Source organism: Esox lucius, chromosome 12 (assembly GCF_011004845.1).
Source record: "Esox lucius isolate fEsoLuc1 chromosome 12, fEsoLuc1.pri, whole genome shotgun sequence".
NCBI lineage: Eukaryota > Metazoa > Chordata > Actinopteri > Esociformes > Esocidae > Esox > Esox lucius.
Window position 1 is genome coordinate 15,118,135 of NC_047580.1, and position 16,789 is coordinate 15,134,923.

The 16,789-nt window shown below is 39.5% G+C and overlaps 1 protein-coding gene across 3 annotated transcripts; it reads left to right on the forward strand.

Moving 5' to 3' along the window:
* Positions 1-532: 532 nt before the first annotated feature.
* LOC105013842 (ERBB receptor feedback inhibitor 1) lies at positions 533-8,637 on the forward strand. Of its 3 annotated transcripts, none has more exons than XM_010875656.4 (4): positions 533-718; positions 3,745-3,906; positions 4,222-4,310; positions 7,431-8,637. In XM_010875656.4, the coding sequence occupies exons 3-4, from the start codon at positions 4,253-4,255 to the stop codon at positions 8,546-8,548; spliced, it is 1,176 nt and encodes a 391-aa protein (XP_010873958.2). In that variant the 5' UTR covers positions 533-718; positions 3,745-3,906; positions 4,222-4,252; the 3' UTR covers positions 8,549-8,637. The 3 variants fall into 3 exon arrangements, with proteins under 3 accessions (XP_010873958.2, XP_010873957.2, XP_019907685.2); XM_010875655.3 differs by having other exon boundaries at positions 535-718; positions 3,745-3,885; XM_020052126.3 differs by lacking the exons at positions 533-718; positions 3,745-3,906; positions 4,222-4,310 and adding exons at positions 4,325-5,325; positions 5,484-5,535.
* The last annotated feature ends 8,152 nt before the right edge of the window (positions 8,638-16,789 follow it).

Consider the following 16,789-nt stretch of genomic DNA (forward strand, 5'->3'; position numbering starts at 1 on the left):
CGTGTGTCAAACAGGTAGGTCTCCTCTTCCACTTTGTTAATAAAAAGAAAAAATGGTTAAAAAAATCCCTTCTTGTGGTTAGTGAAATACATTTTTGTAATACATTTTGCATACTCCTGTTTTCAGCACCATTCGTTGTTCACCTCAATTTGATTATGCCAGGCTACTACTACAAAGCTATCCCTGCTTGCCCTAGTTGACAGTATGCAGCATGTTTCCTTTTCATGAATTTAGGTTAAAATTTTGTTTGAATTATTTGGGTCGAATATGTTTTTTCCTGGGGCATTACTTTTGGGTTATTTTAAGTCCCCAAGATTAAGCTATTCTAATTCTTACAATTTATATAATATTAGACAGGAAGTAAACAAATGCAGCACAGTTTCGGCCCGCGGGCCCGGTCTTGCTATCCCCAACTGTTCAAGGCTATTGAACAGTACTGTTTTGGATAAGCATCAAAGAGGTAACTTGGAAACAGGCACTGGTCACTTTAAGAGAAAAGCCCGGGTGGAGCTATGTTCAAGCATTGACCCATGCTTATAAAATGATAAGGAACCGCAGCAGAGCAAAATAATTTCACAAGCGATTGTTGTTATAGTAGATAGCACGTGCGAGTTTTGTTGTCCTCAAGAATCGACTACACTGGATTGACATCGTAATATACAAACCTAATTTAGTTTACTGGGAATACCTATTATTTACGCAGTTGATTACTGTAAGGGTAAGTAGCCTTTTAAGTTGATTTACGGTGACTGTAGCTCAATACAACAACATTAAAATACCATTTGTTTATTTTACTATAATAGTGAATGCAAGCTTTATATGGCCGAAGTCAAATTATTGTGTCAATGAAACAATACATTTGCATACGACATAATGCGTATGATAAATAAACTTTGAAAACGGGAATACATTAATGGATTTATGTAATTTAGGTGTGATTCGTAATGAGTTACGGTTCAGCATAGCAGGCCGAGTCTGTGACCGTGTGTTATTCTGTTCGCCTGAGGAGAAATATCATTGACTGGGTGGGAAAATTTGACCATGACAAAATTTGATTTTTAACACAGGCACACGTTTGCCTTCTTTATATCAATATAAAACAATAGAAAGGAATGCGTTATTGTTATTTGTTATTATTATTTCAGCGTTGTTATTATTTATTGTTATTTTCCCGACATGTTAATAGGCTAAATTATAATATTAAAGTGCCTTATTGTGGTCATATTTGAATAGGATTTGGAATTTTTCAGTAATATGCATTGACTTTTTGTTTCTAGACCTGCTAGGCCGCAAAAATCACAATAGTATAGGCCTACAGTGTTAAACGTGCTTTGAAACACCTAAACTAGTGTCAGCTGTGTACTCCCCAGTATCCCATGGTTTGTTTTAACACCACGGGATGGTTTGAATGCTGATTGGTTTATAGCCGTGGGTTTACTATGGGTACACCATCACATCGCTTGGAGTGCTCCTTTTGCATTGATGACCGGTTTATAAGGCATCTTGAGGGTTTGTGATACTATTCACAGGCTATGTGCTGTGTCCAGGCACGTGTCATACCTAAGAACAGCTTTCAGCTGTGGTAAATCGGACATATACCACACCTCCTTATACTACATCCCATTATTGCTATTATGCTTCTGAAAATTGTCTTAAAATATTATATTGGTGTGATATTGCTCAAGTGACAGTACCACTGTTCTGCACTTTTCTCTTTTCTGCTTCCTTTAATTGGTGCCATAGTTCACAAATGGCTGAATGCCACAAAAGTGTGAAATGTGATTGATAGTATAGATGGTACCTGTATCATTAGGTATGAACAGTTTATTGTTAACAACCTCAACCCCTGCCACTTGTCTTTCCCTGGGCTGGACTACAACTCATGGTTAAAGCCACGGATTAACAACAAACACCTCTTCTACGTGGTATCAATGCAAACTCTGTTTTAGACCGGTTTCCCTTGTTTTAGGCCAGTTTCTAGATGCCAATAGTGGCAAAACCATACCGGGAGCAGCAAGTACTCTATCTTAACCTCTCTCTCTCATACCTCGGCCATTCCTGGATGTATCCATGGCATGTCTCTGGCCTGACCTCATGGGAGAGTTTGCTGGGAATCTTAGGCCTAAACAAAAACAGCTATTCATGGCCGAGAGTGGCCCCATTCATGAACACTGAGTTATTTGCTGGTAGAATTCCTTATTGTTTGGTTTCTTGCATCTCTGTGCTCTCTCCTGATGGAAATTACACCAAAGGTGGTTTCTTGTACTTGTAAAAGGCAACATTTATGTAAATGTTCAGATTTTGGTTTATATCTTGTGTAGAGAGTTCTTCATGTATGGTGCAGCCTTAAAAGTTTAGAATTATCAGTGGCGTATGAGCGTATTTCGCAATTTTGGAAAATTGAATGGAAGGCTCACAATATGTCCTACGTAATACTTCAACTCCAATGATTAATGTCCGTTTGGTTAGCTTTTGTAACAGCCTTTGTTACTGAGAGTAAGCATTCTAGCCAACACATGCTGTATATTACAAAGCTCCACTTATAGTCAAAACAACATAGCAAGCGTAAAGGATCACACAGTTTTATATATTTATTAATAGTTATTTATTTTTTCTCACTTTCCACAACTTTTGATTCTATTTTATATTACCTTGTGTCATCCAGACACATTAAAAAGAAGAAAGCATCTTTTTGCTAGACCATTATTTGTCTTATCATGAGGTAAATATGGTATAAATGGTCTGTAATAAAATAAAAATAGTTCTAATTTGTATGAGTAATGATATGGATGTCAAATACATTTGTGAGTACAGGGTTGGGATTTAACAGCCTGGGTCAATTTGACCCTCTAATATAATGTGTAACCAAATTGTTAACATAACACAAGGGTTAAACCAGGTGGACATATGCACACAATTGAGAGGTGGGACCGTAAATTATCCACTCTGACCATGCTGGCCACAGACCCCAGACATTTGCAGATTTTATTTGAATAATTTAATTTAAAATTATACTTTTTTTTTTTTAAGTTTTTTTTTAATATCATTATATTAATCGTTGTCACACCTATTCAGGATTTAAAAACATAAAAAACAACTGTGGAGATGGTTAAAAAGGTATTGTTTTTGCCCAAAATAACTTTGGTAGATTAAGGTGTTTGTCAATTTTTGCATTTTACACACACACACACAGTGTTGGCACATTGTCACACTGTGGTAGTTTGTCATTTCGGAGCTTGTTGCATAATGGCCACTGTTGAAAGGGCTCTGTTGAGGCCCCTTGGTGTGGGAACAATGCATTGAAGCATGACTACTGAGTACAGAGGGCAACGCACGGCTGGCCCATCCTCACAGGCCTGGGAGGATATGAGGGAGTGGAGAAATGGATCAGCTCCGCCCACTGTTGACCCAGAGGTTGTGCAATGCAACCTTCATGCCTCAGTCAGACACAGCCTTAAGCTCAGTAAACCCACTGTTAGTTGAAAGAGTATTGTGGTTATGTCATGGTTGAATCGGTTATGGGGTTATTTTATTTTACGGTTCATTTAGTTGGTGTTTGCGGAGACATTATGTTGTGAAATGGAAAGTACATAGTAAATGTTTAATAAACAATTTAAACAACTTTGTTGTTGAAATACCATGCAAATGGAAAACTGCGAAAATTTGAAATAAAGCTGAAAGAAATGGTTAGCACACTTCAATGTTTGCAAATTTTCTCTTTCCCTTTCTCTCATATGCATGCAGCTAACAATGAAACAGGATCACTACTACTGGTTGGCTGGAGTTCAGTAAGCAGATGGATAGTGTTTCTGGGGATACTGGGTGTTTTGTGGATCGACATGTACACAACCTTTAAGGCTTACTAAGAACACATGACATGAACAAGTGAGTTGGTGACCCTTCACTGTAAGTTACACTTACAGAGATTATTAGAATTTGATGAACAATTCCTAATTATTGAACCTGTGTAAATACTTAAACATTTGTAACTCACACATACCTAATTCATTCAAATTGTGGAATTGATACCGTTATGTCAATGTTTGTTTTAATATTTACAGTATGGTTATTTTGACCCTGTTCATGAAAGTAGTCAAAAACAATATAACGAAATGCTTGAATTAAAAAAATTATTGATAGGCTAAGTCTATGTACTTTAACAGCTATCCTGATGGTCAAGTGCTAAATTCAATAATTCTTCTTGGTGTCATTGTTTTCCAGCCTGGCTTTTAGCCTGGATGCAGATGACCCCATGCAGCGCAGCCTGAGAGAGTTTCCTCAACACCACCCGGTATCACACTGCATAGACAGTGAGTAAAACAGTTTGTGTGAGGACATTTGTAAATTTGCATTAGCAAACACTGTTCATGTCAACTTGTCTTAGGCTGTGTTTCCACAGGTTGTCCAATTCTGATCTCTGATCCAAAGCCATTCTCTGACCACTGGAGATTTGTATTTGCTTCCGTGTTGATACTGGAAGGTGGACTTGATTGAATTGAGCCAACAGTTAAATTGAGTCCCTGAATAGATCAAGACTGAAATAGTATGTAGTTATCTTCAAATTTCCCACCAATGTGGCACACGTGGAATGGTCCCAAAATAAATGTTTGCACTTTTGAAACAACTCCATTGTTTCCTTATGCCGTGTCAGCTTAAAGCTAAATCATGTGCACCTAAAGAATTTGACAGAAAAAAATGAATACTACTAAGACCCAGGTCTGCTGTAGTCTTTTGGCCTCAGGGATGGGGGAGAGAGGAAAGCAGGTGTATATCTCTGTCTGTCTGATAACTGGCTGTTCCTGACCTCTGAATCGGATGTTTCCTTTCAGGGTTGTTCTTCAGGAAGCTTTAGAAGGTTATGTGACACTTCTTAAAGATTGCCACTTGCACTGCTGATAAATGTTTTTTCATCTACTCTGAGTGTTGTTGTGGCTGATGTTTTTCAGAGAGCTGAGTGTTGGTGATGGGGACTGTATTGGTTGTTTGTTTCCTCTCAGAGAGTAGTCTCTCTGTCGAGGACATTTCCCTATAGTGTGGTTGTTTTACTTTTTATAATCTCTTATCTGTTTTGTGGGAAGAAAGAAGAATTCAGGTATTTAAATCCTGTGTCTTAACTCTCATTTATATTTCTGTCAAATTTGACTGCACATTGTGAGTATAATTGTGTGTCTCCAGGTATAAACAAATGTGTGGACAGACATTTTAGTGATTTTTCTGTTTTATCTTGCTGCTCTGCTAGTTGTTTTGGCTTTATAGAATAACACCATGAGTTTCTGAAAATGTCCAGGAACTTTGCTGTGGAGATGTAGGGATCATTGACTTAAGGTAGGGACTATTTTACTACTCTGTAGACAAGCACTATGGTCTTGTAGTGGATGCAAGCTTCAACTGAAATCAGTGGAGTTTGTGGAGGAGGACGGTGATATGTGAGAACTTGGGAAGGTTGAATATCATGCAGGCTGCCGGTTTTGGATACATTGCAGGGGAGGAAACATGCAGGGAGCCCTACCGTGAGTGAGTTGCAGTAGTCCAAATGTGAGTTATTATTACTACATGTGCTACCTGTGATGTTGCTGGGTAATGATTATTGTAGACCATGAACTGCAGGAGCGAGTCACAGCCTTGATGTTTGCAGAGAATTACATGGTGTTGTCTAGGGTTACACCAAGATTCTTTGCCCTTTGGTAGGGGGATACAGTGCAGTTGCCAACAGTGATAGAGAGGTCTTCAAGTGGACAGGCCTTCCCTCTGAGGAAGAGCAGATCCATTTTGTTGAGGTTGCGCTTTTGGTGTTGGGCCAACATCCAAGCTGAAATGTTGGCCGGACAGGCAGAATATATACAGTGGATATAAAGTTAAAATTGTTAAAATGCCAGGTTTTTGTGATGATTTAATGTGACCTATAAAGTGAACAATTCAATTGAAAACCAAACAGAAATCTTCGAGGGGGACAAATGAAAAATAAAAACCTTACAACAACCTGGTTGCATAAGTGTGCACACCCTCTTATAACTGGGGATGTGGCTGTGTTCAGAATTAACCAATCACATTCAAAACTCATGTTAAATAGAAGTCATTACACACCTGCCATCATTTAAAGTGACTCTGATTAATCACAAAGTTCAGCTGTTCTAGTAGGATTTTCCTGACATTTTCTTATTTGCATCTCAGAGCAAAAGCCATGGTCTGCAGAGAGTTTCCAAAGCATCAGAGAGATCTCATTGTTGAAAGATATCAGTCAGGAGAAGGGTACAAAATAATTTCAGAAGCAATAGATATACCATGGAACACAGTGAAGACTGTCATCATCAAGTGGAGAAAATATGGCACAACAGAGACATCACCAAGAACTGGACGTTCCTTCAAAGACAAGAAGAAAACTGGTCAGGGAGGCTTCCAAGAAGCCTACAGCAACATTAAAGGACCTGCAGGAATTTCTTGCAAGTACTGACTGTGTGCTACATGTGACAACAATCTCCCGTATTCTTCATAAGAATGGGGTATGGGGTAGGGTGGCAAGACGGAAGCCTTTTCTTACAAAGAAAAACATCCAAGCCCGGCTGAAGTTTGCAAAAACAAACATCAAGTCCCCCAAAAGGAAAATGTGTTATGGTCTGATGAAACCAAGGTAGAACTTTTTGGCCATAATTCCAAAAGGTATCTTTTGCGCTAAAACAACACTGCACATCACCCAAAGAACGGCATATCCACAGTGAAGCATGGGTATTGTTTTTTTCAGCTGGAGCCGGGGCCTTAGTCAGGCTGGAGGGAATTATGAAAAGCTCCAAATAGCAGGCAATTTTGGCACACAATCATAAGGCGTCCGTTAGAAAGCTGAAGAAGAAGTTCACCTTTCAGTATGACAACAACCCATAGCACACATCCAAATCCACAAAAGCATGGTTTCACCAGAAGAAGATTAACGTTTTGGAATGGCCCAGCCAGAGCCCAGACCTGAATCCAATTGAACATCTGTGGGGTGATCTAAAGAGGACTGTGCACAGGAGATTAGGAGCGCTTTTGCAAAGAAGACGTGGCAAATATTGACATGTCAGGATGTGCCATGCTAATAGACTCCTACCCAAAAATACTTGAGGGCTGTAATAAAATTAAAAGGTGCTTCAACAAAGTATTAGTTTAAGGGTGTGCACTTATGCAACCAGGTTATTGTAAGGTTTTTATTTTTTATGTTCCCCCTCAAAGATTTCGGTTTGTTTTTCAATTGAATTGTTCACATTATAGGTCACATTAAAGGTGGAAAAGGTTCTGACATGATTTTTTATCATCACAAGAACCTGGCATTTTAACAGGGGTGTGTAGACTTTTTATATCCACTGTATAACAAAATCCCATTTGTGCTGTATGTCAAATATTACCTTTTTTACTGATGGATGTGATGTGTTGAAAGTTATTTTTATTTGTCTTTACAGTCGGGACCTCTGGGCCCCACCATCCACTGGATGCTAGCAGCCATAACTTGACATCTCGCCCCATAATGCCCTGCACACCTGAGGGGGACCAGGTGGTCCCGTCCTTCCAGAGATTATCAGTGTATGAACAGGGTCCATCTCGCACACCTAAGCCGCTGCCCCCTCTCCCTGACCTGGGGGATATCTCTTCAGATGAGGCAGCAGACAGCGAGGTGGAATTCTTCATTGACGAGAGGAGCTGTCTTCTCCCACCGCGCTGCTTCCCCAAGGCCCCGGCTCTTTGCTACGGAGCCCCCAGGCAACGCACCGTCAGAGCCTGTGGTCAGGTCAACTATGCATTACATGATCGATCCCCTGGGACTAGCATCTCAGCTAGCTTTGTGGGTAGCAGCTCAGCAGGTGTAATGGCTCACAGCATGGCTATCTCTGGGGCTAGCAAGTGGGCAGGCAGTGAGGCTAGTGGATGGGCAGACAATGGAGGTAACCGTGGAGACCAGGAGCAACAGATGCAGTTTATGAGACACCCAGAGCCAGGGTCAGTGGTGCTAGCGGCCAAGGACATCACCAGCAAGCAGCCTGATCGGCCTCAGCGTTCTAGGCTGCGGCGCTCTCACTCCGGACCAACTGGCTCCTTCAAGCCTTCTGGCATCCGCATGTCGTGTCACCTTCACCACCAACATGGCAGCTGCAGGGGTTATCCCCAGTTGGACAAGCCAGAAGTTCCTCCCCGAATCCCCATCCACCGGTACCCAACCAAGATTGCAGATGGCCAGAGCTGCCACGTTGCCGAGGACCAGGACAAACCTCCTAAAGTCCCTCCTAGGGAACCGATTGTTCCACCTTGTGGTTCCAGTTGCACCCCGAATCCAAAGACCCTCCCCGTATATGTGAATGGAGTGATGCCCCCTACGCAGAGCTTTGCCCCCAACCCCAAGTATGTTAGCCAGGGCCCCCAAATGCTGCAGCAGCCCAGAGGGGGCCAACCAGAGAACTTGTTGGGCCCACGCTCCCCCTGTATTGTGCCCATTATGGAAGATGGGAGGAAAGATAGTGCCACGCACTATTTTCTGTTACCACGACGGCCATCTTACATGGACAGGTTAGAGCGGTTCTTGTGAGGTGTCCAGCAAAAGACAGAAACACTTCAGTTGATATAGACCTTCAGCATATCTAGAAGCTAACCCAACACACTAATGTCCATCTGCAATTAGACTTGATCCCAGAGTGCCCAGGTTCAGAGTTGCCTACCCCTGCACGGTAATGGGGGACTAGTCCGCCATTTCTGATGTACCCTTAATTCAGGCTGGAGTGCATCCACTAAAATTCACGTTTGCCACCTTGCTGTATATGAAAAATGTTTCTGCAAAGAATACTGTCTGGAGTGTTTGTGTTGCGTCTGAACTGTCACTGTATTGTGCTATGTGAGCAAGTTTTTGTTAAAATGTTTAAACTATTGTTTGTCATTCTTTTGCTTTAGCCCTGACTGTGTTGCTAGTTGACAGTGTCTTGCAAGCCCCATGGGTGATGCAGGGATGTTCTGGTCCCATTATGGCCTTGAATTTTTTTACTGTTACATCAGAAAGTTACCACTTAATCTACAGTGCCCTCCATAAATATTGAGACATTAAAGGCAACATTTTTTTGCTTAATTTTGTTTTTGCTATGCACTCAAGGCATATGAAAATATGATTGAAAGAGGAATATGAGGCAAAAGTGCAGAATAGCTTTTATTTCTGTCCATTACCAACTAAGAATAACAACACTGTCCGAGTTCCATTATGTGAGCATAACAGTGGGACATCTGGCTCACAGGGGTTTCTAATTTAATTTATTGTTCGTACATAAAAGTGAATGTGTAGTCTGTTCCATACTTTGCTTCTACATTTGGAGTCAAGCATGAAGACAGGAGGGCTGTATATTAAAAAAAGCTACTGATTTGGATGCTAAAGAAACAAGGAACCATATAGCAAAAATTTTGACATGGGCAAATCAACAGTTTGGAATGTCTTGAAAAATAAAGAATCCACTTGTGTGGGTCAGCCAATGAAAACGACCAGGTCGGCCAAGGAAATCAACCACAGTTTAACACTTTGTGACAACTGCTGAAGTAAAAAGGGCTTCATGAAATACATTTCATTGATTGATTGATTTATGACCAGCGGTGAAACACAAGCCTTTCATTTGCTGAAGAGGAGAATAAAACTCCCCAAAACAAGCAATGCCCCTGACGCAAGCCCGGCCCTCCCTGACGCAAGCCCGGCCCTCCCTGACGCAGGCCCGGCCCTCCCTGACGCAGGCCCGGCCCTCCCTGACGCAGGCCCGGCCCTCCCTGACGCAGGCCTGGGCCTCCCTGATGAGATTCTGTTTGTCGCTCGGTGGGACGTACGTCATTTGGGCCGTCAAACATATGTTGTCCATTCATGCTCGAGGTTGACTCTGGTATGTGCCTCCCCTTGACCATGCTATGATCTCTGTTCTTTGAAAATTGGCAGTGATTTGGTTACCCACTTCCTGCCTTTAACAATATTTAAAGTTTTGCTCTTAATTTCAGTATTTGAATTGTACATGATTCTGAAAAGTATTGCTTTGATGTGATATGCTAAGGGTGTGATATTAGTTTGGGTTATACTTCCATTTATATGTTTTCCTGACATTTAATAAGTAAATGCTGTACTTGAGTTATGAGTTAGTAGGGCTTAATATAATTGTTGCAATAACATTTTGTATAGTTATTGATGTACTCTACAACTTGATAGTTTGTAAGATTGTATTGCGCTATGCATTTATTTTGACGAGCTAGAGCTTTGATATTGGCCAATTCCCTCACTTAATTATCTACTATATTGTATCAAATTAATATAGGATATTTACTCCTTATTTTTGAGGTATGAAATTATGGTAAAAGAGGTTTACCTTTCATTCTGGAAGTTCCAAGACCTGTTTACATGATGGTACTTGTTACATTAACAGACGGTGAAGCATTTAGTTATTAGGGTTGTTCTCATTGTTAGATACTGGAGAAAAATGTTGAATTATGTTGTCTTTATTTAAAAAATATATATATATTTAATAAATGTTTTTGTCAAAGGGTATTCATTGAGAGTTTATGACAAATTATTCCACTAATACATGAAATGGATCTATAATATGAAACAGTTGTAACACCATACACAGATCTTTATTAAAAGGATAGTTGGCTAACATTTCTACCATAGTAATGGCTCATATTTCTTCTGTTTAACATTGCTTACAAACTAGCAAAGTTGGCAACTTAAAATAGTCACAGGACAGACACCATTCTTACAATGTATGAGCTGAAACAGGAAAGATAAAATGTTATCACAGCATTAAATGAAACAAAGACAACATAGGCCAGAAAAGAGACAGTGTGTAACATTTGTGTGTTGTCGTACCAACATGACAAGTTCTCATAGTGTTATCATTGTTTAATATAAACATACCTCTCCTATCGTTGGTGTTCCTGGTAGCTGTACTGCAATCTGGCAAACTGATAGCAAGAGAGCATCACTTCCTTTTGGCTCTATTTAACCCATAACAAAATCTGTCCTGAAGACTGCTAACAAGTATGGGGTTATAATGTTATAATAATTCTATACATGTTCATATACATAGGTTTATGTATCCAATTAAAATATTTAAAACCTGGAAAGGTTGAACCTTTTCATTGTTTCATACTGTACATCTATAATGTATCTGTTCTGACAATTTAAATTTTGGAGGACAGTACCTATAAGAGATGTCACTTTAAGAGAAGCAGTAGTATTATGGGGGGACATGTTTGAAGAGTATAGGTTAGGACTGTTTATAAAAATGTCAATTTGCAGATAATGCACACTTTCATACTCACACATTTCTATCTTGCTTTTAGTGCTGTCGAATGAAAACAGTATTTCTTTGATCTTTATATTTGTAGGATAGTTATAATATTATTTATTATTGTTCGCTACAGTTTACTTATCTATAAGCAGGGCTGTTGAGTGCTTCCATTAAGCTTCATGAGGCTGATTTGTGCCCAGTTTGCAAAGAATTAATTCTTTTTAAGCAAATATCCAAGAACTGTATACTGAGTAACTTCTCATAAAGACTGGTGAATCACTATTGTTCAGTAGAAAGTCAAGCATATTTAGGCTGCTGGTGAAGTCCGAATAGAAAATCTTTCATCACAAATGCCCCACCAGTTGCCCACCTGATGCCACGATTCTATAAATAATTTATTTTAAATGTTTTCAAACCAATTAATCTACAAACTGCAATGGCTTTACTGGTCCTAAGTATGCTTTTAACAATGAGAATAAAAGGTTTATTTGTGTGGACTGGGATGGTTCAGTAGTCTTAGACGCTGAATCCAGTACGGCTGGAACATTAATTTGAATCAGGCTCACTGCTCATTCAGCAGAAAAACTCTTCTCTGTTTTTTCTCACTTTCCTGTGCAAAAAGTATTTTAAAAGAACTGAACTGAAAGGTTCACTTGATTTTAGCATTTCAGATTTTGAAATGTCTAACTGAGACTCTATCTTAAGCACCATCTAGTGGTCAACAGTTGACAACGACAACCATGGAAATTGAACTAGTTTCTTAATTAAAACCTATCGTTTTGGTATTACCCTTGAACTAAATGTAAGCCCTAGAATTTAGTATTCCCCTGTTAAATGGAGTTCTAACCTAAATATCGCTGTGCTGATTTTTTAAGCTATTGGAGTCCCTTGTGTGTGAAAAATTTAAGGAGTTTATATGTCAACATATGACATAATGGATGGCATAGACAGGAAACACTGTGTCTCACCCTTCAGGTAGTCTCATGGTGAACTGCTACCTGGCCGCAAATTATGTTTCCAGATTTGAACCCTTGGTGCAGCTGTACATCGGAGATAGTGGCTTTGAACGTGGGAGGGATTGCCAAAGGACCTATGTTGTTCACCATCTACGTCAATAATGTAGGTTAAATGTGTCAAACAATAGTTTTCAGGGGCCCCTAAATTGCCCTGGAGCGAAGTCACTGAATTGCAGTTGGCTGTGTCACTGCGATACCAGGGTTTAGATCCTTGAGCCTAGGGGTCCCACAGAGGGTTGTGGAATTGGCCAACATGTATGGGTTTGGGTGGGTTATTAATCAAATATACTTGCCTTGTCACTGCACACTAGCAACTCCTTGTTTTGGTTTTGGTCCCTGTGAGCTCAACCAAGGTAGAATACCATAGAATTTGTTGCTTTGGGGTGCATAAGGATTCCTGAATAGACTTGGTAGTGGTGTGATTAGAACCAACGTGGTTGTCACCAGACCCGGAACCAAGGTATGTTTTTGGGTCATTATAGAGGAACTTTTTACATGCATGTACCATGGGGCCCAGAGTTATTTTTATTAACTCCAAACTCTCATCTATCACTGTACCCTCTATTGGACAGTGGGCTGGCCTTCCCTAGCTCACTGAAGAGTTATCCATTGTTACATAGTCCCATTATACATTGATGGGTGGTAAATATTGCCTGCACTCTCACATCTGTATTTCTTTGGTAGTGCATATGCCCTGTAATGGGCAAGGGAAAAATGGTTCAGATGGAACCCATTAAAAGTACAACCCAGCTAACTACTACAAACAGGTTGACAGTCCTCAGTGGTCCTGCCCATACGGCCATAAAGCTTTGGTATACTAGAGGTGTAAAACCCTTTGTAGCCTTTGAATGCAATATACTGTTAGTCTTATTGGAGCCTGTGTGTGGAAATGTATTGGTTGCATGTAATATATTTTTGTTGCACCTTGGCCAGCCATGGAATTGCTTTTTAAAATGTTGTATCAATAAATGTTACTGTGCTGAGGAAGACCGTTGAGTATGTTGAGTAAGCTTGTATGCTGAGTGAGTGATCTGTGGGTAGGAACTAAAGGGAAAGCTGGAAAGAATGTGGGTCTCTGTTGAGAGAATGCTTTAGACTTAGACAAATCGTTGAAAAGAGGGGCATAGAGCATATTTTCGTAAAATATGTATTTAGCCATTGTGATTACATTACTCCAGACAGACTCAAGCAAAACTATTAAAAAAATTTAGCAACCAGCCTGCACATTAGCGATCAGATTTGTTTTTGTGTGATAAGCAGTTGTAACAGTGTCTTGTCTAGCTCATTGTGTGCCCTGTCACTGTAGCTATGGTCAAGGAGTTAATAAGGGATAGAATTAGATTTTTCAGACTTGGGCCAACTAGTTAATCTAAACATTTCCAATCTAAAATCAATAAATGGAATGAAACACAACAGCTGATATACATTTTTGATAAGGCCTACTGTCGCCTAGCACAGGAAACAAGCCTGAATGATACTAACATAAATACAAACATTAATGACCAGAAGACAGATCTTCGGTTATTGCTTTGACTTAATATTTCAAATATTTTTCCCTACAAAACTTTGCGTCTGAAATATTTCCCATTTAAACTTTCTTGCCGGTCCATCTCAGTTTGCATTGACTTGTTGCCTCCTCATACTCTCTTCACACACTCACAGTATTTTCCCTTCCACCCTAAACCACCCTGGACTAACTAATCCTGTTCTGGTCTTTTTGGGTAAGAGAAGAGGAGGAGACAGGTGCTGTAATACAGTGTGATAACTGTTAGTCAGGAATCTACAGTGCCCCATTAATGAAGTAGACAATGTCATATGGTGAACAGCAGGTGGCAGTATTATATCAGAAACCAAAAGAGTTACTAAAGACAGTTAAAAAGCACACTCCAGTCACGTGATTACTCTGTTCAAATTGCCACGCTCAACACACACACACACACACACACACACATTACCATCAAATCACAATTCAAGTCCAAATGAGGTTCATGCAGCAGGCCAGGAGGGTTGGTGAGGGGGATGCACTGCTCTGTTGATTTCAATAGGCTAACATCAGTTATCCGTCTTCATTTGTTGTTGGAACAAATCATTGGGGTATGACTCACAAAATTGTGACATCACATGATACCAAAAGCTCCGGGGATGGAGCGTGCCTTTAAATGTTTGCATTTATTTTAAAACATTTGTTTTAGCAAGTGAAACCAAAGATCTCTTTTACAGGTGACTTCAAAACACACAATATGGTCAACACTTTACCATTATAACAGCAAAACATTTTTTTTTACTTCAATTGGTTACTGCTTGAATTTGTCTCAAATTAAAAACAACAACTTAGTTGCAATTTTTATTTCAATTTCAATTTTCTGTTCTTCCTCAGCATTAATTGCAACCTGGGACCTGCACCAAAATACACTGTCAAGCTACTCAAGTTCGCCAGCGGACGCCCGGTGGTCGGTCACATCCCTTCCTGCCTGGTGGGACCTGTCCAGGGTTGTCTTCCGACAGGGTCACAGTGTCTCTGGCCTGCCCCCATCTCAGTCCCTAATTCTACCCTGCAGTAGTTCTTGCCATCTCAATCCCTCTCCTGACGACTAGTAGGACTGGCAGCACTTCTACACCTGAACATCCTAGCAAGACCAAATTTGTTCCAAGTTAATTCAAAATCCAAAGACAGTAAATCCAATTTAGCATCAGTCCCTAAGTCAAATATATCAAAAGATATAACCACTGCTTTGAACATGTGTGCCAAATGATTCAACAATACAAATATTCTTGACCATGCTTTTTTCGATACTAATCTAAAACAGTTTGGTTTATTATAGATTTTTAAATAAAGTTTTGTACATTCGGTGCAAGAACAAAAGCATTTTAAGTGTTTTCTCAGAAAATGCTAAATCCATCTTTGCAGAACCCATGGGTCCCTGAGCTACATATTGTAGCATATAAATACCCACATTAATTCATTTAGGTATAACAGAGTGAAGCACATACTCTTATAAATGCATTTTCAATTGTTACATTGTTTTTATTTTTGTAAATGCAGGAACTCCATGGCAAGATGCATCATTCACGCAGGTTTTGCATGTGATATACAGATGTACAAATGGAGGCACATCCACAGATCACTATCCAATTCCATTATGAGAGACACTAACTATTTTACATTAAGGATTTCACATACTAAGTACCAGCATCCATCAGTGCAGCAGGGGGACAATTAATCCCGGCTATAAACAAGTGTGTATTTAAGCTATACAAGGGTACATATTAAACCAAACATTGTAACTTTATGAGACAGTGACACTTAGAGAACATGAAGCTGCAAGAGCTGATATTACACACATAATATGGAATGATCCACCCCTTTTCACTGGAAAATATTTTACTTATAAAGACCAAAGTGAAACTAAACCCTGTTCTACTATAGTAATGATTCAGTGGTACCCACAATTACCCCAATTAATTAGGTAATGGGTTATGTGTAATAACAAAATGGTATATTTATGTGGTAGTGATTCACACCAAAGATTGGAAGGCACTGCTGGGAAGGCAGCTTTCAGCAGACACCCTGCTCAATCAGATCGGGCCTTCCGTTCTCATATCAGACAAAATTTAAATAACAGAGGTACCCCAGATATAAGATACCAGGTCTCTGTGAGAATTATAATACCATGATTTGTATCATGCATCTAGACATCAAAAAGGCCCCAATGCTTTGAAAACATTTGTATAATTATTAGAAATCATTGGTTGATGACAGAAATGTCCTGTCCCATCATGTTTTATCAGAGAATCCATTAAGACAATCTTCACAAAATGTTTGGTAAATCCTCAAACGTGTGAGCTAGCAATAAGAAACAAACCCAGATTACGTAAAATGTGAGTCTCTGAGACAAGATTATGTTTTGCCTGGGCGTTTCACTCGCTTTATAAGTTCAGATTTAATCACAGGACATGATATGCAAGAATTTGTCTTCTTTCAAGATCAACTGTCACAACCAACTGAGCCACAAGCGATTCTTGGAAGAAAAAGTCTTGTTACGCACACATGCTTCTGAGAAGATGTTTGAAGGTAGAGTAGGCATGACCTGCATAGTTTGAAGTGATTCAATTACTAATAAAAGCAAGAGAGTAAGTACCTGATTAAATATGGAGAAGTACTTCATTTGCTTTTTTATACCTTTCAAATACAAGAGATTTTAACATCTCGATCATTCATGTTAAAAAAAATTATATCTAATTAGCCACGTATAAAAGCTTAATAAAATCTGCTCATACAGGGAAGGCCATTTTAGTGTTATATTCAAAACCAATTCATATGTTTTGTAATACTTACAGAAGTCCTAAAATTCAATCACATTTTTAGAAGGACAATCTAAAACAATTGTAGACTATATATTAGCTTATAGAAATGAAATGAAGGGAATGAAGGGAAATTACCTTGGAAGATGAAATGCTTCGCTCTAAAGTAGATTGACAGGCTTTCACCCACATTTTGCACTTTGC